The sequence below is a fragment of the Elgaria multicarinata genome, chromosome 6 (assembly GCF_023053635.1).
Source record: "Elgaria multicarinata webbii isolate HBS135686 ecotype San Diego chromosome 6, rElgMul1.1.pri, whole genome shotgun sequence".
NCBI lineage: Eukaryota > Metazoa > Chordata > Lepidosauria > Squamata > Anguidae > Elgaria > Elgaria multicarinata.
Genome location: NC_086176.1, coordinates 118,269,225 through 118,296,393, shown reverse-complemented (window position 1 = coordinate 118,296,393; position 27,169 = coordinate 118,269,225). Strand labels below are relative to the sequence as shown.

Here is a 27,169-nt window from a genome sequence, read left to right as displayed (position 1 = left end):
GCCAGGCGAAGCGGAATCGGAGAGGATCGGGGGGTCCGTGCACAGCCCTAGTTTACATGATATACTTTTTTAAAATCTTACTTTTTTAATATTATAGTATGCAAACAACAAGTGAGGTCAGTACATATCCGCTATGAAGACAGATATAGGCAAACAGATATCTCAGAGTGTTTATACATCAACTTTAGAATAACCTTAAATCCAAAGAAAGAGATCCTCCCACTATTTACTGTAACTTATTGTTTTCCACTGTTGGTTAACGAAGATGGATATTGTATTTATGACCAAATTTGCACATTCTTGCTTTAGATTCTTTTTGTTATTTGGCTTTGAGATGCATGATAGAAGGATCAGCACAGGTTCTGAAAAGCTAAAACCATTATATTTTAAGAGAACCAGAATTTTATTTATTTATTTATTTATTTATTTATTGCATTTCTATACCGCCCAATAGCCGGAGCTCTCTGGGCGGTTCACAAAGTGATCAATCCAGTACAGTTAATGAGAGGGAGGCCATCTTTAGGCATTTAGACTGAAGTATATTTAATTATAGATTGAGTTAGTGCAGCGAGCTCAATGAGACTTATATCCTGGTAAGCACGCTTACCCTATTTCTGGTCTGCTCAGAACAACTTAAGACTCACCTGGGCTTCCCTTACAAGCTGTGGAGAGTCAGGCAAACAGAAGCCAATAGGCAAGCCAACTTTAGCTGGTGGTTTGAACTTGTCTCCTATCTTGAATGGGACGTCATCAAGGTAACTGAAGAGCCCTAAAGAAAAGGCGCAAAACAGTGATTTTGCATCTACTGGTCAAAACGAACACCGATTTAGCAAAGCAATGCAATTCTGGAGCCAACTGAAATGCAAACCATTATTTATGTTTCTTCTCTATTCAGATATAACCCCAAAGTGTTTGACTTTGCAACTATCTTCCCAAAGCCCCCAGTACATGTTTGCTTGACTTTGCATACATGCACTGTTTCTGTGGAAAAGGGAATTTGTGAAAGCTACTAGTGTGGAGAAGAACATATGGATGTTCACTTGTGCGCTGTGGAACCAAGCCACAAATCAAGAGGACAGCTACACTTGAGTCTTTTGAGTCAGTGGCACCTGTTTATCCACCTGTCCGCATTTCCCATGCAACTTATGAATACTGTAGGTGAGCGTTAAGTAGCTTGTCACACAACAATCAGTTTAGTAGCTGTGTTTGTTGTGTTTTATTTATTAAAGAAAAGCTCTGTGATCAGCTTTGCTACCATTTCAGACGGTCTGGTGAGTGCACATGCATCCTTGCCTCCTTAGTTATCTTTTTTTTTTAAAAAAATTGCCTCTTCCTGCTCACCCCCAAAACTGACAAAAACAACTACATGGTGGTGTTTTAGTTACAAATCAACTTCCATTTTTATGCCTGGACTATCCTGAAAGCATGCAATGCTATTATTCAAGCTAAGCAGGTATCTGTCAAGTGGGAGATTGCGGGAGAACACCACTGAGCTACTGCAGAAGCATGAGCAGTGTAATAACTGAACAGGTTTGCCCATTTTCTGATCTTGTGATCCAAACCTCTGCTTGCAGTAACTGTTAGCACCGAAACCTTGTTTTCCCTATTTCCTGATGTTACTGCATAATAGCAGGCAAGAGAGACGAGGTAACAGGACAGCAAAGGAAGTTCAACAGGTTAAGGAGACCTCCAGATCTAATGCAGCTTGTAGGGGAAACATATTGCACATATGAAGCTGGCTTTTACAAAGTCAGAGCGTTGCTACATCTGACTCCAAACTGTTTACTCTCTTTAGAAGCACTAGCTCCCCGTTTAATGTCTAGTACTAAGGTATGAAGAACAGGGAGGAAACAGCTTTGACTACCTTGGATTTTACCATACTTGCTGTCTAGATAGCCTGTGTGGGCATGCAAAGCCACCCATGCTAGAAAATGAACACCTAGTTGCACCTTCCCTACAATCATGCAATCCTCTGACATTTTTCCAGCAAGACTATCCCATACTGTGCTCATGGACTGAAGCCTTGGTCATTCCTTTTATAGTACAAATTTGCTTTGTTCTATACAGGAGACAGATAGTCTGAGCCACAACCTGAAAACATATTAAGGGTCTGAGTGCTGGTGCACAACTGGGGAGGAAGCTCCTGGAACAGCAGTGCACCATATACTTCTCAGGCTGTTTCCAGTTACCGGTCTCTCGCCCACTTTCTCAAATTTGCATTTGAGAGCAGCATGGATGCATGCTTTGGTACACTAGAGAATGACCTGTCACTCATGAAACCAGTTTCTGCACTATTTGGGGGGGGTAGAGCACATGCGTTGCATGCACACAAGGTCCCATGTTCAATCTCCAACATTAAAAGGATCTTCAAGTAAAATTAAAGATTTTACTTTAAAAAATGGCAAACACATAAGAGCAAAAAGGGGTTGCGGTTCTTGCTGGCATAGCTACTGCTTTACATCACCTCAACCCAGTCCTGAGCTAGGGGTCAACACAGACATTTGCCTGGGTGCATGTTCCCCCATAATGTTTTTTCAACAACATTCCAAATCATTTACTTTTTTCACTTAAGAAGGGGGGGAAATTCCCTCAAAGAATAAATGTTTAAGTACTTTGTATAGCCAGAACAAAATTAAGAGACCAATGTGGAGACTTTTCTTTCCTGGTATGCACAGACATAGTTCAAACTATCTAGAGCTGTACATTTAACAAACCTCACTTACACCATAGTTAATGTCCTTTAGAAGGAAATTTTGTATTGACATTTCTAAATTGCATTTACTAGGGGAAAATACAATTATGGTAGTGATTACATCAGAAAATACAGAAAATTGAAATCCAATGGCTATGTATATATGCACAACCACCTCCCGTTCAGCAACTGGCATGTTTTTCTCCTGTGGTTTCATAGGCTTAAAGGACTCGTCACTACCCCAGACCACAGCCTGCCAATCTACTGCATTCTCATCTGTCCCTTCCAGGTTAAGGCTACTTACTAAGGTGAATAAAGAGCTTTTAAGGTTGGCCCTGGCCAGACTGAGCTCATTACTGCTAGATCACTAGGCAAAAGTGAATGTTTTGGGGTCATTGCTAATATTTTGGGGGAAGTGATGGTACCTTACCTAATCTCAAGTTGCTGATCCAACTAAGGTAGGTGTTTTGGCTTTTAATTGTTTATAGCCATTTTATTCCGTTCTATTGTAGAAAAGCTTTATTAATAGCCTTTTATTTTCAACATTTTGCAAACTCCTTTGGAACGCTGAATGCTTGGAAAGTGGTATGTAGATGCTTAAATGCAAAAAAAAAACTAGCTACAGTAACTGTTTCCCACGAATCAAATCCCTAGCTGTGGAATCACTTATCTAGTAAGGTGGAGAATCTACCTTCTAACACATCCAAAACCCAAGGCTTGCATTTCACTTACCATGAAAGTCAGATCCCGACTTCCTAGAAGCCATTTAGAATCTGCAAAACATTTAAAAACAGTATTAGTAAATGTCCCCAATCATATATTTCCACCACACACTTTCTACCTGGTGGAATTCTGTAATTATTATTTCATCTTATTGTATGCAATAAGTAGGCACATAACCCTGTTTTATCTACAGAGCTGTGTTCAAAGCACACAAAATCTGGCACAAAAATCAATATCATACACACCGTAGTTAAGAGTTTTAAAATGTGCACATGAATATTTGGTTGCCAGGACACCCTCAACAACCCTTTTCCTGCACAACCTCTATGCCACAGCCTGTCAAATGTGTCCAGAAAATGGAAGGGTCTAATCAACAAGCAGTAAAGTGAGAGTCTAGCCTTTGCCCCTTCAGCAACTCCTAACATTCAAAAGGACTGTCTACGCAGCACATCTTATGCTGGATGGGAGGAAACTTTTGTTTCAGGGTCAGATGAATAGAGACTTGTTTTCAGGGGGTTTGGTGACAGCTGCAGGAGGCAGGGGGAGATGATCATAAGACCCGAAATGTCAGGATTCCATTGATTTAATCTTCCGGAAGTGCTGCCCATTACTGTATTCCAAGAGTGTTTCCACATAAGTGCACATCTGTGGATCAGTTATGCATGGCGGTGTGATCTATACCAGCCTCCCACAACTCCCCCAGATGTATGTGATCTATACCAGCCTCTCCCACACTAGAGGCCTTCAAGAGGCAGCTGGACAACCATCTGTCAGGTGTTCTATAAGGTGGATTCCTGCATTGAGCAGGGGGTTGGACTAGATGGCCTTATAGACCCCGTCCAACTCTGCTATTCTATGATTCTATGACTGCAAATTCCATCGTTCCCAGACAGCGGGCTGAGTTTAGGGAGATGAAAGAGAAAGCAAGGCCATTCCACCTGCCCTGCTGAAGATCTACCCCATGAAGGCCCCACCCCCTCAATTCTCACCACCAAAAGGCAGGGGAGATGAGAGAGAGAGAGAGAGAGCAGGGCCATCCCACCAAACCTGCTAAAATAATTAATTTCCCCTCTCTTCCTTCCCCATTCCTCTTTCCTTGTGTTTTGTCTCTTTTTAGATCGTAACCCTGTGGGCAGGGGCTGTCTCATTTAATTGATTATACATAAGCTGAGCTGGGAGCCTTTTTGGCTGAAAAGAGGCATAAAAATACTTCCAACGAACAACCAAACAGCCCATCCACAGATGTGTACTTATGGCTCATTCTCAGCCACTGGCTGAATTGATTAAGTCTACTGACCATTTTCTGTCTAGCAGCTTGATTGCTTTGTTGTATTATTGTACATGTGAAATGCTCTGTGTATGTTACTTGTAACATTATATTTTAGTTCATAAAATTGCATTTTAACCTGCTTCCTTAACTTCCGTGCTTTCATCTATGCTATCAGCAGCCAGCGGTGCGCTATCTGAGCTGTGCAACCCAACTGCTGGACATATTTTATTTATTTATTTATTACATTTTTATACCGCCCAATAGCCAAAGCTGTCTGGGCGGTTCACAAAAATTAAAACCTTGGAGGAAGCCCCGTTGCAAAACAAAACAAAAAATATTCTGTATCAGGAATGGAAATTCTCAGAATGAAGGGAAGGAAGCACATTTATTTAAAGGCAATTCAGGACACTGTGTTTTGGAAAGATCAGAATACCACTCCATCCCCCAGGCATTAACTAAATCAAGGAATGAATGAGTTAAGACCCAGGCATTACTGCGGCATGGAAAGCTATAAAAAAATTAATTTTGCTAATGAAAAGAAGGATCTTCCTCAACAATGAGACCTTTTGGGCACAAGTAGCTTTGGGATGAAAGGAGGATGTGTCATGTGAAGGAATACAAATTGCCTCTGTATGTAATTTGTGTGTCATGCCAGTGAGCTCTGGAGGCATTCCTTTGGATGTTTTTCCATTTTCTGTTTAACATTTTAAAAAGAATTTTTTACTCTACTATTTGTCAAAGCATTAAGATGTAGATAAATCCCAAAGAAATCCACAGAGTAAACCTCTCTCTTGCTCTTTGGTATGAATGACCCCCAACGGATTCAAGTTTGAATAGAGTTACGTCCACACTTGTTCTTACAATGACTCAACAAGTTTTCACCATAGTCAGCCCAGAGTGAGCCAGCCAGCAATCTTCCCCATTTCCCCAAAACTAAATAGCAGAGTTACACTGCTTACGAATATAAACCACCTGCAACTTAGCCTAGGCTGTGACCGTATAATATATTTAGTGCATTGGTTCTACACCCGCCCTTGTCATCAGAGATGCACCATCTAGAGTACAGACCGTAGTTCTGAGATTTTGTTTCTAACAACTAAAGCCAAGAGAAGACTGGGGTCTCTGTTGTTATACGCAGTGAATTTTTTCAAGCATTTCAAAATCTGAGTGCTGGCCCGTCTTCCACCCTCTGCCACTGTGGATATAACCTTGTTGAACAGCAGCAACATTTATGAAATGTTTAAGGACAGCAGTCTTAACAAACACTCTCAAATCACGAAAAACCGCTTCAGTTCAGATCACTTAGGAATTCTTATTCAGTTCAATTATTTGACAGTCAACATAATTCAGAGACTGGGACGATGGTTCAAGTTCCTCCTCTGCCACAACTTCACTGCGCAAATCCACTTCTGCAAAATGGGAAGGGAACTGACCTAGCTGTAATAAGCTGGATCCAATGAAAATGCAACACTTTTACACAGATAATACAAGGTGGACAAGCGAACAAAATATTGGAGTGTGGAGTTTTGTTGTTGTTAAGGATTCCAGTCAGTCATGCCCTCCTTCAGGATACTCCATTACATTACCCCTCCCTCATGATGTTCTGTTCTGCTTCCCCACACCCCAGTCAGTCAGTATTCAATGGCCAGTAAGCACATCCAGTCCTCATCAGGCTGTTTAGGGGTGCTGTTTTGTCTCTCTAAGGAGCCACACTCACCTCTGAACTACTAAAACTACCAGTTATGGGGAACTCCGAGGTAATGAGAAAGGAATGATCTATCTTGGAGGAAACATTCACTGTACAGTTCTATCTTTAGCAAAACGCAGCCAAATCTCCACTGCGATAGCCAAAGAAAATCCTGGAGAAATCTTGGGGCATAAGCAGGGCTGTGGAGTCGGAGTCAGAATCGTGGCGTCAGAGTCGGAAGCAATTCTTGGGTTACTGGAGTCGGTAAAAATGTACCGACTCCGACTCCTAATAAATTTAAATTGTATATAGAGTTGCGATATGTCCCTGAAATCCAAGATTGTCCTGGATTCCAGCCAATTCAAAACTGACTATAGAAGAAGCCATCCTAGTTTATCCAGCGGTTATTAGTGATGCAGCTAGAACTGTAACAGCAATGCCACCCACCCAAGTTAGTGTTGAAAGACTGTTTTCGGCACTGAAAATAGTCAAACCAGATTTAAGGGCTTCTATGAGGGAGGATTTAGCAGAAGCAATTCTGTTTCTAAGAGCAATATGTTAGTCTTCAATCTTCCACAATATAATATTTCATTAAATGTATATTCACTTGAATTTTATATTCAAACGATACAATCTCGAAAAAGGTTTATGTTGCTTATGTACCTGAGTTCATTTCTTTTAAAATGGTCATTTGTTAAGTTGTTTTAGGTGTTCAATTGGTTTTTTTTACTTTTTTGTAGTTTTGACTTTGATATCAAAGTATATACTTTAGATTTTTGAACTAGTAGAGAAAGTTGTTCCTGATTTTCTTTTATAGTTTCATATCCTATTAATTTATGCTCTATAGTCTTTTAATAAACCGCCCAGAGAACTTAGGCTATGGGGCGATATAAATGCAATTAAATAAATAAAAATATAACCTCATTGTTTTCATTTTTGGGCTTTTTTAATAAATAAAATTTTAAAAAAACCTGAATGTCTTAGCTATCGCCTTTAGACCCGGGCTTTAAGAGGTTAGGGTTCTAAAAAGTTGCATGCTTGCAGTCGATGTAGGAAATATATAGGAAATTTATTTCCTATATCGATATATAATTAAAGGAGTCGGAGGTGCCATGAATAAAGGAGTCAGAGGTTTTATGTGCCGACTCCACAGCCCTGGGCCTAAGTCATCCTTTTGCAGGTGCAGGCCACCACATCCTGGAACATCATCATAACACATAAGAGGCACTATTCCTATTCCTCCCCTGCCCCCTTCCTTAGTGTACATATACAACAGCATGCTGGATTACCACTGGAAATGGGAGACTCCCATGCCTTCATCCAGCCCTCTCTTTCACCAATACCCAATGTTAGTTGCTCAAGCTGGTGTTGGAGGAGCACTCCTCAGAAATACAGAACTAGGTGTGTCGCATTGGATCCCAACTGATGGTCTTAGTATGAATGTAGAGAAAAATCTCTCACATATAGCTCCATTTGCACTGACAAACAATCTCATCTTCAAACAAGAGAATTCAATGAATAATAAAAGTGTGTAACTTGGTGCAGTAAAATTTGACATACCACGTCTGGAAAACTTCAAGCGTTGCCCAAATGTTACAGAATTGAGCAGCCTCTGACCCATGTCTGGGGAACCTGTGGCATTCCAGATCATAGAATCAAAGAATAGCAGAGTTGGAAGGGGCCTACAAGGCCATCAAGTCCAACCCCCTGCTCAGTGCAGGAATCCACCCTAAAGCATCCCTGACAGATGGTTGTCCTGCTGCCTCTTGAAGGCCTCTAGTGTGGGAGAGCCCACAACCTCCCCAGGTAACTGATTCCATTGTCGTACTGCTCTAACATAGAATCATAGAACAGCAGAGTTGGAAGGCCTACAAGGCCATCGAGTCCAACAGTTGGACTACAACTCCAATGTAGTCCAATGTTGTTGGACTACAACTCCTATTAACCCCGATCAATACCCATGCTGGCTGGGGCTTATGGGAGTTGGAGTTCAACATCAACTGGAAGACACAAGTTTCTCACCCCTGTTCTACCTTGTTGGGAACCTTGCTAGGATTATACAGTGCAAACAGCCCACAACAAAATAACTACTGCATATGCAACTTTTACATCAGGATTTAAAGAAGAAATTCTCCTTTATTAAAGCTTTACTCTGAAATAACATTTGCAATGCAATCAGCAAGCATAGGGGACTCAAACTATGTGGATTTGAATCAGGAACGAAGGAGAGATACAGGAATGGTCGCAATTAATAGTCGGCAGTTAGTTTAGCTCCAAAAGAGATGACGTTTCCCAGAGGTCTGCAGCAGCTAGTGCACTTTTGTACCCTAAACACAAATCTGCAGGCTCAGAGAGTGACTGAATAGCTGCTCTTTGTCATTCCTCCTCAATACAGAGGAATCTCCCAGCTCCACAAGAGCTATATGGATAGCGGAACGCTCCACAGACAGGGCATGAAGCTATTTTTAGCCCACAACTCTGTTTTAACTATCATTTCCACTAAGCTCAGCTGAGAGGTTGAGATATATGAATAGCTTCTTCTTGGACTGCTGTCAGAGTCACGTCAGATTTGCAAACTGATGATATCCCTCAATCCAAAGACTGAGATTGAGACTTTATTAACAGCACTGGTTTTATGGTGCCTTCAACACATACGGGTTTTTAAATTTTTATTCCACCTATTTGGCTAAGAACGTTATCCCTTCAAATCTCTATTAGTGTTTACGGTCTAAACATTTGTTGCACTGAGTAACATCAGTTTTATCTGGTCACAAGCTTGCTCAGAACCACCGGGAGGCACTCCAAACATGGAATAAAATAAATACATTCACATCTACATACGCAATTAAAAAGAATAGCATTCTGTTACAAAATATATAAAACCACCCTCCAGAGTTGTTGTTTTTAAACTATTCCTTTTTTGGGGACAGAATGGTTGTTTTTTATAACTGCATATGCAAATGTGATGTGAATTTATTTACTTGTATTCAGTCCATGATTTGTGATGCTTTATATCATATGTATTTTATGTAGGAGAGTATTTTTAAACTTGTAAGTTCTGTAGGCAGCCCCTGAAGGACACTTTTCTCTGAAATGTCAGGTGGGCAAAAGCACACAATAAATGGGCACAGTTGTGACTTTGTCACTTGTTTTTCTTTCCACAAACATGCTCACCTACTCTCTTAATAGGCTTTTCGTGCAAGACATTGGTAGCGATATTAAAGTATTAGTGATATTAAAATATTAAACCTGATATTTAAGTCAGATATAAATTCCTCAAAATATCAAAGAATGTGTTCAGGCAGGGCAGCCTTGAGCCAACATTTCATAACAGCATGAGACTGGCTAAGGCCCACAGATTTCAAGTTGTGCCACAATAATAGGTTCTCTGTCTAAACTCAAGCAGTCCCTGTCCAGGCCAAGGGCATCCACATTGCCCTGTTTTTATGACATGCTTTATATTTTCAACAGAAGAAGAATCCCTACATGGGCTTGCTACCTTAGATTCCACTCCAGAGAACAGCAAAGCATTAAGTATCTACGTGAGCACGCATTTCATTGTGCTACATGTAGCCCCCAGAAACAGCTAATCTAGTGCCAAGGTGAGTTAGTGGTCATAGAACACTGTGCTCCAGTGGTTCCGGTCCTACCTCTCAGGTAGGTTGCAGATAGTGATGCTTGGGGATAGTTGCTCTTCAAAAAAAGGAGCTGTCGTATGGCATACCACAAGGTGCCATCCTATCCCCAATGCTGTTTAATATCTACATGAAATGGCTGGGAGAAATCATCCGGAGGCATGGGGTGGGGTGCTATCAGTATGCTGATGACACCCAAATATATTTCTCTATGCCTTTGACAACAGCATCAGCTAAGGATAGTGTGTCTCCTCTGAATGAATGCTTGGAGGCGGTAATGGGCTGGATGAGGAAAAACAAACTGAAGCTGAATCCAGACAAGACAGAGGGGCTTACTGTCAAGGGCCCTAACCTGGGTTTGGAGATGTGTCAACCAGTTCTGGATGGGGTTACACTCCCCCTGAAAGACTGCGTTCGCAGCTTAAGGGTGCTCCTAGATCTGTCGCTCCAAATGACAGCCCAGATAGATGCGACGGCCAGGAGTGCCTACTATCAACTTCAGCTGATACGCCAGCTGCGCCCCTTCCTAGAGTTGGAAGACCTATAGATGGTAGTGCACGCGCTAGTAACTTCGAGGCTCAACTTCTGCAATGTGCTGTACATAGGGCTACCTTTGTGCCTTGTCCAGAAACTTCAACTAGTTCAAAATAGGGCAGTCAGGTTGGTCACCAGTACACCTAGGGCTGACCATATTACACGAACTTTAAAATCACTTCACTGACTGCCAATTAGTTTCCCAGCTAAGTATAAAGTGTTGGTTATTATCTTTAAAGCCCTACATGGTTTGGGTCCAAGTTACCTGGGGGACTGCCTTCTCCTGTACAATCCGCCCCCCACAGTCAGGTCCTCTGGAAAGAATTTACTCCAGTCAGCAAAAACTAGGCTGACAACCATTACCCAAAGGACCTTTTCTTTTGCCGCTCCCAGACTGTGGAATGGCCTGCCATGAGAGATTCACTGACAACAGTCTTCACAAATTTAAGAAAGCCATAAAGACTGATCTCTTCCGGCAGGCCTACCCAGTTGAATTTTAAGATGCCTTTTAATAAGGTATTTGTTTTATATGTTTTTAATCAGTTATATGTATTTTATGGTGTTTTGTATTCAGTGTTGTACCCCGCCTCAATCCAGAGGGAGAGGCAGGTAAGAAATAAATGTATGATGATGATATTTCTTTGGAATGGCACTCGTAGGTGAAGGGATAAACAGCTACCTGCCTGCCACCTGCAAGCAACAAGGGTGTGAAATCCTGTAGTCGCTCTTGAACACCTTGTGCTGCTCTTAAGTTCCAGCTCTATATCCTTCTCTGCCTCCTGCCCACATACAGGTCCAAATAGACTCCCCTCGTATTTCTTTCCCTGCATTAATCGAGCATTTAATTTTCAGTTTCTCTATTATACTTTTAACCTGTAATTGGATTTTGTTCAAGGAACATTAAGTCATACATTTTTATTATCCTCATACAGCTACGCAATTTCAGACTAATTACTATCTTTCACCTTCAGCCTCACTGGGGTGTGTACAAGCCAGCGTTTAGCTTTTACAAACTGATAAGAATTAAGCAGACAAGAAACACCATTACAAGCCAAAGCCACAATTGCCTTAAATTAAGCAGTCCATTTCCCCCTGCATTTTAATGGAAACCCTGGTACAATCACTTTACAAAGTGAAACTGAATAAAGCTACAGATCCTGGATGTCACAGCTAATGATAGCTGGGCCTAGAGATACCCACTTAGCATAAGCAATAGTGACCTAGAGACAGAGACCATGAACACTATAGGAAATCTGTGGCCCTCATGGCATACTTATAAACTTCCTAGAGGCAACTGGCTAGCTGTAGCTGGGAAAAGAATGGTGGACTAAACTAGACAAACTTTTAATACGCCCAAGCAGTTTGCAGAAGCTTCTTTTCAAAGGGACCAAACAGCAATACCCAAGAGTAAGATGTAAATGTCCGTGACTGAGCTCATTCTGAGAGGCAAAATGCTGCCAAACTGGCATAAGCCAATACCTCCCCTGTTTCTACATGTCAACCCCCTTTCTTATCCCCAAGAAATATACCAAATCTTCACAAACTAATCTATGTGCTTTGGCCATAGTTCAGAAAATAAAGCTGGTGCTTCTTGGTCACACAGTAGAAAATTTGAGTTCATACAGTGTAGGCAAGGAGACAGACATGTGCGATAGTCCAACCACTGTAAAACAGCTCCACGGGAATATAGTGGTCCAGTACTTCTCTACCACAATCTAGAACAGAAGCACTTCACCCACTAGAAGCCCCAGAGGTTTTAAAGAGTGACTTTTTTTCTAAGGCTGGGGTCGCAGGTATTTCATTTGGCTAAGTGGAGATCTACTTTGAAATAAATATATTCAAGACTGAAGTGTAAGGCATATAACTCATTTCGATGACCTCTTGTCAGGACACATACGCACAGTATAGTGGGATATTCAATGTAGAATGTCACTTTTTGCAAGTTGTTTGGTGTTGTTCATGGTTTCTATAGCATATTGCAAATTAATTTACAATTCTGATCTCATTAATCCTCCCAGCCTTCCCACACTTGAAGTGAAAGAGCAAGGTAATTTTTAATCAGCGATAGGATTCTGTAGATGTGAAGAACCATTCAGAATGGGCCAAGCGTAATCACAAATCCCGAAGAGCAAAGTCATAATCAGTACACAGCTGGCACTATATAAATGCAAAGTAGCACAATACAGTAAAATATTTCCATGGGCAATAGAGTATAATGGTCCAAGAACTGCTCCTGCATTAAACTGGATGTCTAGAAAATTATGCATGGGACATGCACCAATGCCTGTCCCATGCCACCCTGGTAAATAAAACTGATGCAGCCCTGGGGGCTGAAAAGTTTGGGTACCCCTGATCTATGAGGTAATCTCTACACAGAAATTGTAGAAGTATGACTGGCTTTTGAATGAGGCATCTTCTTACCATCTGAAGCTCACCAGACCTTTGTGAACAGAATGCGTGGTACTCGGGTGAAAGCACTCCTTTCTATTAGGCTTAGAAAGGATTATTAGGACTAGAAGTATTTGAAAACAAGAGGTGTCTTGTTTTCAATTTGTATTTCTGCACTATTATTATTATTTATTTATATAGCACCATCAGTGTACATGCACTGCTGCTGATTTTATCCCGGTTGTGTTTTTATATTGTATTTTATATCATGCTTTTATACTGTTTGCTTTATACTTTGAATGGTTTTAATTTTTGTGAACCACCCAGAGAGCTTTGGCTATTGGGTGGTATAAAAATGCAATAAATAAAATAAATAAATGTCTAGAAACGAGTATTTCCTGTTAAAATATTTAGCTATGTTCTCGTTTATAATAAGAATTTATTTTATATGTTGGTGTGATGTTCTAAGTTGTATATTTTATAATAAAAATGAAAAATTGATCCAGAGAGTTTCCCCTTATTAATTCTTGTTAGTACAAAACCAGGAATTGAATCCCACCTGAAAACCATTTTGGGTGTATCCTTTGTTTAAAGGGTATAAATCAGCTATAGATTTTTAATTGATAAAGATTCCTAAATAGTGGGACTACAGACTGATAACACTCAGCAAAGTCCACAATTCGTAACAATTACACAGAACAGAGCACACAAAAATCCTCCACCAACCTTGCGCCTTGTATAATGGAGAAAGCTACTAGCACTGGCAGTCCAATTGTTCTTTTCTACTACACATGTGCTCAGTGAAGACCAATTTAGGATCAGCTCCACATGCATGTGGCATGCAGGGATATCACACACGAAGTGTAAACATTCACTCTCTTCAAATGCAGGCTGCCGTACTACATGTCTCTTGAAAACTATGAGAGCCATGTAGAACATATGAGCGTTAGTCAGGTCAAATAAGAACAAAACACACGGAATATAGGTCACCTTCACAAGTCAAATGAAAATTTCCAGGTTCTCAGTGTTGCACTTATGATCCTGGACAATTCAAAACTGTCAACGAAGGCACAACGCTGCACGGACTAGCTAATTTGATACCATGTCTATGTTCTCTATTACATAAGCAAGAAGGCACAATCAAATTTGGAATGTTTTTTTCCTTTATGCTTGCTCCTGAATAGCAAGACTCCGCTTTGTACTAAACCAAACCCTCTAACCCGAAACATTCATAATCTCATACTAGATACTGGATCCTCAGGCACACTTCAAAGCCTACATTATATCAAGACCATTTTGCTGTCCGTTGTCATGGAGAGATAACGTGCCTGAATGCAGCAAACCCACATCTTCGCCAGCTTTTTGATGTGCAATGGCCAAAACCAGGCTTCAGATTCAACAGTAATCCAGCAGATTTATTTATTTATTTATTTATTATTGCATTTATATCCCACCCTTTTTCCTCCAAGGAACCCAAAGCAGCATAGATAACCCTCCTCTTCTCCATTTTATCCTCACAACAACCACCCTGTGAGGTAGGTTGGGCTGAGAGACTGTGCCTGACCCAAAGTCACCCAGTGGGTTTCCATGGCCGAGTGGGGACTAGAACCCGGATCTCCTGACTCCCAGTCCAACACTTTTGGCACTACACCACACTCACTTTGTATTGGTTGCATCTCAGCCACTCCCACCCACGCTCCTTTCTCCTGTGTCATCCCAAGTTGATTCTATCGTGATCCCCCTCCTCCCCAATAACCAAAGGTTTACGGAACCCATCCGGGCTCCCAATCTTTGGGCCAACTTCTAAACCATGTCTAAGAATCATAGAATCATAGAACAGAAGAGTTGGAAGAAGCCTACAAGGCCATTGAGTCCAACCCCCTGCTCAATGCAGGAATCCACTCTTCTAGTGTGGAAGAGCCCACAACCTCACCAGGCAACTGATTCCATTGCTACAACCCAAACTACAGAAATGGCATAATGCTTGCTAGGATTACTTTTACCACCCTTGGGAAACCTTGCAGGCCATAGTTCTTTCTCTTATGACATAATATCTTACGACAACCATTTTGTTGTTATACTGGAATCTATAGCAGATTGTACCAGTACTTACATTTTGGTTTTATTTTTGACTGACCAACCAAGGCAGAAGGTTAAAGGGCATAACTGCTTGTCTAGTGCATAGGTGTGTGTGTTTTTAAACTTTAGTCTCCCTTCTCAAACTACTGCACTTGGCAGACGTTCCTACCCTTTTAACCATGCTCCAACCACTATCAATAATCTGTTGCCATAATACTCTGTGAAGCCTGCTGTTGCATGTGAGGATCTGTGGACAGTTACAGTCACCATAAGATGATTATTAGTCAGATTTGTATCCGCCCTTCCTCCAATGAGTTCTGAGTATTATCCCATTCCATCCTAATAACTTCTATGAGGTAGGTGAGGTCGCTCAACAGAGATTTGAGCCCGGATTTCCTTGGTCCAAGCCAGGGTGGATTTGATTTAAATCACGATTTAAATCACTACTCAGAAAGACTTGATTTAATCATGTGACTTCCCCCTCCACCAAAAAAAGTGCACTCTTCCTCACTATATTTTACACAACTCAGAGTTACCAAAGACTCTTGCTGGTATAATCTTAATATTTACAACCAGATGAAGGTTTCATTTTTAGAATAGCAACTTTTCATATTAGTTTTACAGTTATATCAAAAAAATACCGATTTGGTCATACTATTAGAAACACATCATAGATAGATATTTATGAAATTATTGCGAGGTGAACTATCTCCAGTTTAATAGGTTAATCATTCATATTTGGACAACTTTTCCACTGTACTTTATGGAAGGAGAAAAATAATCTTACAGAAACCTCTGGAAGAGCATGACATTGTGAATGGATTAATGGAATTCACTTACCAAAAAATGTAAACAGCCTCATGCTACATAATTAAAAACTAATCTTTATTTCATGATGAATAACCTTTGGACTATAATGTATCTTAAACAGAAAACTATCTTTAGATAGATTTTTCCTCAAAAATCATTTTATTAAAAAAAATCCAATTTAAATAAAAAAATCTGATTATTTTTTTTTAAAAAAATCATTGATTTTTATCCACCCTGATCCAAGCCCAACTCTTGCTCACTGATATTTAAGTCAGTTTTTCATGGTTAAAAAAACAAAACTAAGCAGTCAGGTTTTCATGGTTAAAAAAACAAAACTAAGCAGATTATACATTATTTTAAAAATGCAAAATAAATATTCAAACCATAAAAAGCTAACTATGTTCAATACATTAACCATTAATACTTTTATCCTTCAAACCACACTGGAATAGAACTGGACATCTGACTCCCTCCTAAAACCACACACAGGAAACTGTAATTAGAACAACGTAGCAGCTCTTCTTGGGCTCGCTATCAGGTTGAAATTATGGTGAGGGGGGCGAGTGGGGATAAATCAGCCCTTCCTATCTAATGTGATCATTGAACAGCCAACCTACTCAAGAATTGTTCAGTGGGCCAGTGGAAGCAGGATTGGATCCTCTACCTACCTCTACCTGTTGTTTTTATACTGCTGTTTTTATGTTTCTGATGGTTTTTAAAATTTGTATACTTTTAATGTTTACTGTTTTAACTTTTGTGAACCACCCAGAGAGCTTCAGCTGTGGGGCGGTATAGAAATGTAATGAATAAATAAATAAATAAGATCCTATATTTCCCTTGAACTTTACACCTTCCTTTCAAATGCCCTCTACTTTGGCAGAGGATGGGGGGATGGGGACGTGCCCTACTCCTGAAGAACTACTAAACTATTAGCAACTTCAGGCCATCTGTGCAGATGGATGGAGGAAGGTAATCAGGACCACCCAATTAAGAATCCATTTATACTTGCAGAAAAAATAGGTAGAATGCAGTCCAACATGCATTTCATAGAATCACAGAACAGCAGAGTTGGAAGGGGTCTACAAGGCCATTGAGTTCAACCCCCTGCTCAAGGCAGGAATCCACCCTAAAGCATCCCTGACAGATGGTTGTCCAGCTGCCTCTTGAAGGCCTCCAGTGTGGGAGAGCCCACAACCTCCCTAGGTAACTGATTCCATTGTCATACCGCTCTAACAGTCATGACCCTAACAAGCTGCCTGTGCCTGCCTTCTTCGTTCTTCCTTGTAGGAATGAAATTTCTGTAAGAGCTCGGAGCAGGCCACTCCAGCAGTGGTCCCAGAATGAAGCTCCCTTCCCACGAAGGCATACCAAGCTCTAAAATAAAAACTAGATTTTCTAAAGCATTTTAGAGAGCAATCCTATGGCCTCTAGACAGAGTAAGGGGGCAGACCACCATAAGATAGTTCGGATTCAAGGTTGGGCACAGCACTTCAACCTCAGACCCAGGAGTCCGACCAACCTGCTTCACCAACGGTGCAGAAAGAACTATGCTGGCGACCTTGGAAGGAACAGAAGTGGGGTGCTAGTGGGTGAGGAAGGGAGGAGATGGCTTACATAGTATTCCCAGACTTCCCCAGCCTCCTTCTCCCCCCTTCCCTGATGCCTGAGCTAGATATGTAATTATTATTATTATTATCATCATCATCATCATTTCTATACCACCCTATAGCCGAAGCTCTCTGGGCGGTTTACATCTAGCTGAAATACAGAGGGGGGGGAGAGACAGCGGAGTGAGGAGTGCTTCCGCCACGCTTGCATCTTCCACTCTGCACTGATAAGCCTCATAGTTCAGAAGCTTATTTTACTTATTTATTTATTTATTGCATTTCTATACTGCCCAATAGCCGAAGCTCTCTGGGCGGTTTACAAAATTAAGACAATTCAGAGTATAAAACAACAGTATAAAGGGGTGTGTGCAGCCCATGGAGTTTGTCTGGGGCCAAAAATGGTCCCCAGACCACCCACCACCCTTGATATAGATACATACACATGCACACAGCTCAAATTCACAAAGGGGAATAGTTAAAATATTAAGAATTAGGGAATCCTACTTGCTGGAATCCATTTATGGCATCTTTGACAGTAATAAGACATCTCCTCTGTCCACAATGGGTCTCCTTCATCACTATTCACAGAGTCCCCACTTTGATCATGACTCAAATCTACTGATGCCTGATCTTCAGATTCTACTATGAGAAATGTCTCTCCTTCCACTTCCACTTCTTCCAGCCCTTCTGAAGGTGATGTCCTTGTAGCTCCATCATCATGACATTATGAGTATCAAGTCCTACAACTCCCAGCATTCTCAAGCCAGCCATGCTGGCTGGGCGATGCTGGTTGTTGCAGGATCTTTTTCTCTCTAAACACGCATAGGATTGCACCTTAAGATATCTTTCTTTTGCTTGAATACTAGTTTAAAGATTTCATGAATAAGTTAGCTAGCTTTGGGTCACTGCATAACTTAAGAGGCACATGTGTTTTATTAGTGTATGTTGCATTATTGTACAATCAGATTAGATGTAGATAAACACTAGCCTGACCTTGAAGTGATTACAAGCGGTGGCTTAGATAGGAAAATTTAGTTTGTCTACACTTAAGGATCTGTAAAGAAAATATGGGATGAAGCAGCCCCAGAATAAGGAACTCCACTCTGTCCAAGGTTGTTTTGTACAGATACATTTTTCCTCAAGTCTTACGTCACCAGCATGACTAACAGCCCTAATTAAAATATCCTCCCAAAGAGCTTCGTGCACATGACTGTAAGAACTTGGCAAGTCTAGCGCAATAGAGTCCAAATTTGAGGCTACCGAGAGAGTTTTCCAACTATCAATTATACTGCCATAGTGCCAACGATGTCTACTTATGACGGACAACCAATATCCCAAAACAAGGCTGAAACAGAAAACGTATGATGAGAAACAGAACTCATAAGTATTTAGACTTGCAGATGGTATTTAGATTTGTAGTAAGATGCAATGAGTCCTGTCATGTCCACTTGCATCACCTTAATAATGAAGAATCACCTCAGGAAGCACTTGATACTTTATGCCAGATAGCCTGCAATAAAGTCCATTTCCTCAGTCACTTAAAGATTTTCAATATCAGTAAAAGGTAATTTTGCCCATCCATACAGGTTGCTACCACGTTGGCACTGAAAAGGTGACATCTTCTTATAAACCTGTTGCCTGTTATCTCGTTACACTAAGAGTGTTGTGCCAGCTGCAAATTAAGTCTCTCTCAAGGACATGTGTGAACTTTTCTCCCCACCCGTCCGTATGCACAAACATACCGATTGAACCAACCAGCCTTCTTCCAGCCAGTCCAACACAGGCAGATGTTTAGACAGCTGAACAAGTCTGGAGGGAAGGACATGTCAGGGTGGATTCCTGCAGTGAGCAGGGGGTTGGACTCGATGGCCTTGTAGGCCTCTTCCAACTCTGCTATTCTATGATTCTAAGTGACAAAGTACTTAGCTTCCACAACTGATTTAAGTGGTACTTATTTCCAGTGTGTGCAATATTACTACCAGTGTTACCATAGCTTTCCCACAGTTAAGCACTTATAATTCTTAAAAGTGCAGGAAGCTCATGACCTAGAAGACACAACACCGGGAGGGGCTGCCACTCAGTGGTAGAGCACCTGCTTTGCACAAAGAAGGTCCCAGGATGAATCCTTGGTATCTCCAGATAGGGCTAGGAAAGAATCCCGCCTGAAACTTTGGAAAGCCACTGCCCATCAGTGTCAACAGCATTGGGCCGGAGGGACCAAGGGTCTAACTCAGTAGAATGCAACCCATGTAGGGAAGAGGAATTACTTTGGTTTAGAGCAACTCCCATTGTACTCAATGGGCTTAATTCTGAATGAAATAAGAAGTGTGCTACACATAGAATCCTAGAATAGAAGAGTTGGAAGGGGCCTAAAAAGCTATCGAGTCCAACTCCTTGCTGAATGCAGAAAGTTACTTATGAAAAGAGTTACATATCATCATGAGAATGGCTAATGTAATACCATTTTTCAGGTAGCTTTCAGTGTATCATTCTGGGGGTGAGCACATTGTAAGCATTTCCCTAACAATCCTTAGTTTCTGGAAGACAAGATGTATCTGATTTCTTCCATCCATGGCTGAAAGACTGGACACAAAGGACAGGAAAAACAAGCATGCATCCTTTCTTAACAGACAAACTAAAGTTAGCTGTTCTGCTACTACAACAGGTTGGGCCCAAAGAGAGACTTTCTAGTAGTAACTCAATTTATGTCCAGAGCAGTTTGAGAAGCACAGACCAATGGGTTAGGAATCTAGTGTCTTCAGAAAGTTCAGATCTGGAGCATCTAGTAGTTCAACACAAAACAAATGACTGATAATAATGCATCCAATGATTTTTTTAAAAAAATTATGAAGAGATTTAAAATGTGAAATGTTTAGAAATAAACACCAGCTTCAGTCACAAATAAGAACATGCTATAATACCACTTATAAACTGAGCCAATCAACCCACATTAATGAACATTAATCATTTTATCCTGGTTGTGCTTTTTATACTGTATTTTGTATTTGTGTTTTTAACCTGTTGGTTGTTTTATTATGGTTTTAATTTTTGTGAACCGCCCAGAGAGCTTTGGCTTTTGGGCGGTATAAAAATGTAATAAATAAATAAATAAATAAAATAAACATCATAGTTTGTTTCATCTCATCCTTCAACATTAATATTGGGTTCCTGGTAATCAATAATAGGTAAAATGTAGTAGGAAAAGTGGAGAACCATCAGTTCATGGATCTGATGTGAGAAGCTTTTAGAGAGTCTACTGCTGGCAGTCATAAGAACGTAAGAAGTGTCATGCTGGGATCAAACCAAGGTTCCATCTAGTCCAGCATTCTGTTCACACAGTGGCCAACCAGCCATCGGCCAGGGACCAACAAGCAGGACATGGTGCAACAGCACCCTCCTACCCATGTTCCCCAGCAACTGGCGCACACAGGCTTATTGCCTTGAATACTGGAGATAGCAGACAACCATCAGGGCTAGTAGCCATTGATAGCCTTCGCCTCCAGGAATTTATCTAAAAAGGCAGGATATAAATGTAATAATTAATAACAGGTTAGCCTTTCATTGGTGACTGATTATCCTTAGTTATCATCCCTGAAAAATCCTTTCCTGCTAGCTAAGTAAATGCATGTGTCCTGTATGCATTCTAGTACCAAAGCAATTATGAAAAAGCTCTGGCTCCATGGAACTATTTACAGTTCAGTTTACTCTCATAGTACCATAGTTTATTATTATTTATTTATTTATTTATATAGCACCATCAATGTACATGGTGCTGTACAGAGTAAAACAGTAAATAGCAAGACCCTGCCGCATAGGCTTACATTCTAATAAAATCATAGTAGAACAATAAGGAGGGGAAGAGAATGCAAACAGGCACTGGGTAGGGTAAAGAGGCACTGGGTAGGGTAAAACTAACAGTATAAAGTCAGAACAAAATCAAGTTTTAAAAGCTTTAGGAAAAATAAAAGTTTTTAGTTGAGCTTTAAAAGCTGCGGTTGAACTTGTAGTTCTCAAATGTTCTGGAAGAGCGTTCCAGGCATAAGGGGCAGCAGAAGAAAATGGACGAAGCCGAGCAAGGGAAGTAGAGACCCTTGGGCAGGCGAGAAACATGGCATCAGAGGAGCGAAGAGCACGAGTGGGGCAATAGTGTGAGATGAGAGAGGAGAGATAGGAAGGAGCTAGACAGTGAAAAGCTTTGTAGGTCAACAGGAGAAGTTTATATTGGATTCTGAAGTGAATTGGAAGTTTACTATCTGAAGGGAAGTGCAAGGTGAGATTATAATTTCAATTTGGTAGTTTCACTCTGACTTTAAGTGGGAGCTGGAATCCAATCAATGCATTCTAGTCACAGAATCACAGAACAGTAGACTTGGAAGGGGCCTATAAGGCCATCGAGTCCAACCCCCTGCTCAATGCAAGAATGTTCACAACTATTCCAAGCTTGAATTTTATATTTAACTGTAGCATATACTTCTTACTATTCTTATTCTGTGCCTGCTCCAACAAAATCTGGTAGTTTTCTACCATTCTCATCAGACTGAAAAAAATAAAGAATGCCACAGAAATATAAGTAGCTTAACTAGCATAAACCCCACTTCTGCTCTAATATATACTAGATAATTTAATCAATGTGCTTTATCTTAACTTTGTCAAGCATTTCATATCAACAATTCATTTTAACTTTCTATTATAGCTTCTACGGGTTTCTTGTATTCCCATGAACATTATGTATTGCCCATTAGAAAGAGCCAACCTGCCAGCATGAAGGTTTACACACCCACACTCCTCAATACATTTATTTATATGAAGAAAGCTCCAGTAAAAAACCATCAGGACCTACTTTCAACTAAATGAGTTTAGCACTGAGATGTTAGTATTTTTAATGACTCAAACTGTTTACTAGTACAGAAGGGTCTTTTCAAGCATCATCCCACAGATGAACTCTGACCCCTATTTGAAATCTCGCTATGTGGTTTCTTTATAAAGCTATCACAAGGTAGCAGACATCTGAACATTTGGAATTAAATACTCTCTATTCAAGCTTACATTCCATGCTATTTCTCATGCCAAATTTAGGGAGGAAGCCAAAATACTTAGCATTCTCCTAGCTTTCCGTAGAAGATCACAATGTGATAGGATTGCAAGCAGTTTATATTGCTTAGTTGCAAGAATCCATGCATAAATGGTATTTTGCCCTTCCTTATCTACTTGGCTGATTACTACAAATCTAAATTGAAAGTTGTCCATGAATTGACTTTTGCTGTGCATTCAGGGTGCAAGTATCATGAGACCTAAGTGGTACTGAAAATACTTTCTTCCAACTTCATTATACTCTAAGGAAACACATTTTTTCCTATTAACGTCACCACAGATATTAATGGAGTCAAACACAGCCCTATTCATCAGCTCACAGCTTTAAGAAATGGAGAATGGCAAAGAAAAAGGTTCTGTATGAAGGATTACACCAAGCACATGGGAAGACCAACACACCAAATGAAGTAACTATGACTCAGCAATAAGAAATTTCAGTTGTACGTTATTCAACTATGTCATCATTGATTCAGTCCAGAGTTCCAACTAGGAGCCCATCCCAAAAGTTAAAGAAAAACAAAACACAGGCTAGTACGTTACAGCACAGATTCCTCCTTTTAATCCACAGGATACAGATTAAGAAGTAGTTCTCTCTATGTCTGGTGAGATCACTGGTTCTACCATTGTATGTGTGCACCATGGGTGTGACTACACCACTCCCCCGGTAGAAAAAGGCCTTTATATGCAGTCCTTACCTCTTAGAATACCTAGTAAGACAATTCACAGAATGTCCTACAAAGGCACTCTTTTATTTAGGGCATGGGAACCTACAAAAATGTGTCGGGAAAGATAATGACCAATGCTTCCCATTCAGAAAGGGCTGGAAAATAATAAGATCAGTTTCAGCACAATCTTTTGCGTGTTTGTTTGGATGTAAATCTCACTGGTTCAATTGGGGCTTACTCCGAAGTGTGTGTTAAACTGTGCTGTTAGGGCATGGGACACCTCCCAGCACGAAATATTCTGTTCACTATATAGCGGCCTCATTAAAGGATAAAAGATCACAGAATCATAGAATAGCAGAGTTGGAAGGGGCCTACAAGGCCATCGAGTCCAACCCCCTGCTCAATGCAGGAATCCACCCTGATAAGGCCATCAAACCCAACCCAGAACAAAGAGTTTCTTTTCCTTCAATTTACAGGCAGTCTTTCAGAAATATTTTCGGGAAGAGAAAAGCGGGCCTTCCAATAAATGAACTGGGAGATTAATCACATGGAAAACTATGATATATGGCATGCATGAGTTTACAGGCATGAGGAAGAGCTTCTGTATTACAATGATAGGAGGCTTACATTCTTTGGGACCTCACTAAGTATGTGGGGACTTTTGCCTCTCAAGACACACAAGCTATATAATTCCTACCCCAATGAAACTACACAGACAGAGGCATGACCCTTTCAAACAGCTATAAGCACACACAGCTCAACTAATGTGAGGCTGAAATGTCTCTACCTCATAGGGTTGCCATTAGGCTACAACACTGCTCTGATCTCTTTGAAGCAACACAGGATATAAGTGAGAAAATATATATCTCCTGAAGGGAACACTCCCTCCCCTTGTGAGCAGCCTCGTCATCCCGTTTTACAGTCTGTCTCAGCAGCTACATTCCATACAATAACCAAGTAAGGTAGGCCTTCATTATCACCTTCAAAACTGCATATCAGAGGCCTTAGTTGCTCACTTAAGGCCACCTAACAAGACTGTGACAAGGATGAGTTTTAAGACAGCACTCTTCTATTACAGTTTGTGCTCCAACCACCCCCTCACATTTAAATAGTACTTCGGAAGTCCAAAAGTCACCACTTAGTTTTTCCCATCTGCCACAAACTCACAAGATTGACTTCTGGAAGCCACTTTCTCTTTCAGTCCCCAGCAAACACAACAGAAATAACACTGTTCACCAGAATTCATAAGAAATACAAAGAGTGCTGAGCTATCTTAAAGGCTAACAAATTTATATATGGCATGAGTTTTAGCAGGCTACAGTCCACTTCGTGAGATACATGAAATGATGTACTAAGCTACAGATATAGCTGTGGCACCCTGGCTGTGGAATGAGCTCCCCAGAGAGGTCCGCCTGGCGCCTACACGGTACTCTTTTCGTCGCCAGCTGAAGACCTTTTTATTCTCTCAGTATTTTAACACTTAATTTTAACTTAAATTTAAATTTTACTGTTTCTAACTCCGTATTTCAATCTTATATCAATTTTGCTGCGTGGTTTTATCCTGGTTGTGCTTTTGATACTGTATTTTGTGATTTTAACCTGTTGGTTGTTTTATTATGGTTTTAATTTTTGTGAACCGCCCAGACAGCTTTGGCTATTGGGCGCTATAAAAATGTAATAAATAAAATAAATAAATAAACACACTGAGGTTTGGGCGCGGGCGGGCAGGGGGCAGGAAAAGCAGAAAGTACGGTGAACTAAAACCTTTTAAGGATCCACAAGACTTCATTGGTGTTTTGGTTCCAACAAGACTTCATTGCTGTTTTGCTGTAACAGACAAGGGCTGTGTTCCGGCGACACACTAATCAATGGTTGTTTCCCATCCTGTTCCTATTACCCCACCCCAGTTGATTAGCGTGTCATCTGAACTCAGCCTATCTGTTACCCCTCTGGAAATTGTTACCATGGGAGTCACCCTGATATAAAGGTCACAGGGAGATAAGGTAGACAAGCTAGACATCAGGAAAAACTTCCTGTTAGAGCAGTACGACAATGGAACCAGTGTCCTAGGGAGGTTGTGGGCTCTCCCACACTAGAGGCAGCTGGACAACCCTCTGTCAGGGATGCTTTAGGGTGGATTCCTGCATTGGGCAGGGGGTTGGACTCGATGGCCTTATATGCCCCTTCCAACTCTGCTGTTCTATGATTCTATGGAATGATTGATATTAAGACCTCAGTGGAATGTACAGAAATGGCAGTATGTAGAAACCAGTGAGAGAACATTTAGGCCTGCAATCCAGTAACAATTATTATTATTATTATTTATTTATATAGTACCATCAATGTACATGGTGCTTTTATTGTTGCCTTTTAATGTTACCTGGGAGTATGCCTCAATAAAGTCAGTGGGATTTCCTTATGTGTAGGCATGTATAAGATTGCACTGGTAATTTCATATGGCACTGTTAATAAAGTGAAAGTCACCATATTTCAAGAAAAATACTTCAAAGGAAGGCTCCACTATGAAACTACTGGACTAGAATGTATTTGCAAATTTGGTTTCTAATTAACACAGCTGAGATTGGGGGCATATTTCCCACTACATAAAATAATTATCCCTCTTTAGGTATTAAAGTACCATAGCAACTACTATTCTAAGATTCTATGAAAATACTTCGAATAGTATCAGAATCCTGACCAGACCCCTGTAAAGCAGACACATACCACGATGCCCATATGATACACTGAGTCGGGGGCCAGAAAAAGAACAGACTCCGGGGAGGGGGGGGGGAGAGACGTAGAGAGGGGGCGAGACTCGAACCCGGGGCTTCCTGATTGGCAGGGTTCGGCCTTTCCCACAGCCACCTTTCAGGAACCCGAGTCCTGCGAACGAAGGTCTTACAGGGGGGTGGGGAGTTTTGCGGCGCCTGGTTCAAATCAAACGCCTGGGAAAGGGGAGGGGGGGAGTAGAGGCTTCCTTCAACGTTTCGGGGGCGCCCCGCCGTGGGAAGGGCTCCTGCTCAAACCCCCCCCCCTCGGGCGAAATGCGCATGCGCATGACGACACCCTCCCACCGAAATTGAGAGGGGCGCCGCGCCCCCTTAACCTCACCGTTCACCTGAGGAGAAACCAGGAAGGCCTCGGCGCCCCTTATTTCTCCGGTCCCCTCACCTCAGCGGCGGCGGCGGCTCCGCTTCCCCGCCTCTACGGCGGCGGCGACTGCTGCTAGCGCTGCTGCTGGTCCTCCTGACTCGCGACTCGCGTCTCCCGGCTACAAGTCCCGACCAGCAGCTACGACGACGAGCGGCTTTCCGCCCCTGAACCCGCTTCGGCAATGGGGCGACGCCATCTTGTCTGCCTCTCCCACACACACCCTCCTCCTCCCTCCTCCTCGATCACCGGCGACGTGCTGCGTCACGACGCAAGTCACGCGACCGAGGGAGGAGGGAGGGCGGGCGCCACCAAGGGCAGGAAGGCACAAAGGGGATCAGTCCTCCTAATGTGAAAGCAACCTTTCCGGTTTCCGATCGCAGGCGGTGGAAGCTTACAAGTGTCCTGCAACAGGGACTCATGAGGGTTGCTTTGATTGCTTGTTCATGTCACAGGGTGAGAGGCGCCAAGTGTGCGGCTGCTGTAAAAAGGGGCAGATTGCATGCGTGAGGCATTATTATAAGAAAAGGAATTTAGAATCATAGAATAGTAGAGTTGGAAGGGGCCTAAAAGGCCATCGAGTCCAACCCCCTGCTCAATGCAGGAATCCACCCTAAAGCATACCTGACAGGTGGTTGTCCAGCTGCCTCTTGAAGGCCTCTAGTGTGGGAGAGCCCACAACCTCCCTAGGGAACTGGTTCCATTGTCGTACTGCTCTAACAGTCAGGAAGTTTTTCCTGATGTCCAGCTGGAATCTGGCTTCCTTTAACTTGAGCCCGTTATTCCGTGTCCTGCACTCTGGGAGGATCAAGAGATCCTGGCCCTCCTCTGTGTGACA

At 41.5% G+C, this 27,169-nt stretch overlaps 1 protein-coding gene across 1 annotated transcript in view; it reads right to left on the bottom strand.

The window, feature by feature from the left end:
• The window catches only part of UBAP1 (ubiquitin associated protein 1), a 35,546-nt gene extending 8,986 nt beyond the window's left edge, over positions 1 to 26,560 (bottom strand). The window contains exons 1-3 of the mRNA XM_063128322.1: positions 26,353 to 26,560; positions 3,425 to 3,465; positions 645 to 769 (exon numbers count right to left, since the gene is read on the bottom strand). Of these exons, the coding sequence (XP_062984392.1) occupies positions 645 to 769; positions 3,425 to 3,458 (159 nt within the window). The 5' untranslated portion in view covers positions 3,459 to 3,465; positions 26,353 to 26,560. The remainder of the gene's footprint in view (positions 1 to 644; positions 770 to 3,424; positions 3,466 to 26,352) is intronic.
• Between the last annotated feature and the right edge of the window lie 609 nt (positions 26,561 to 27,169).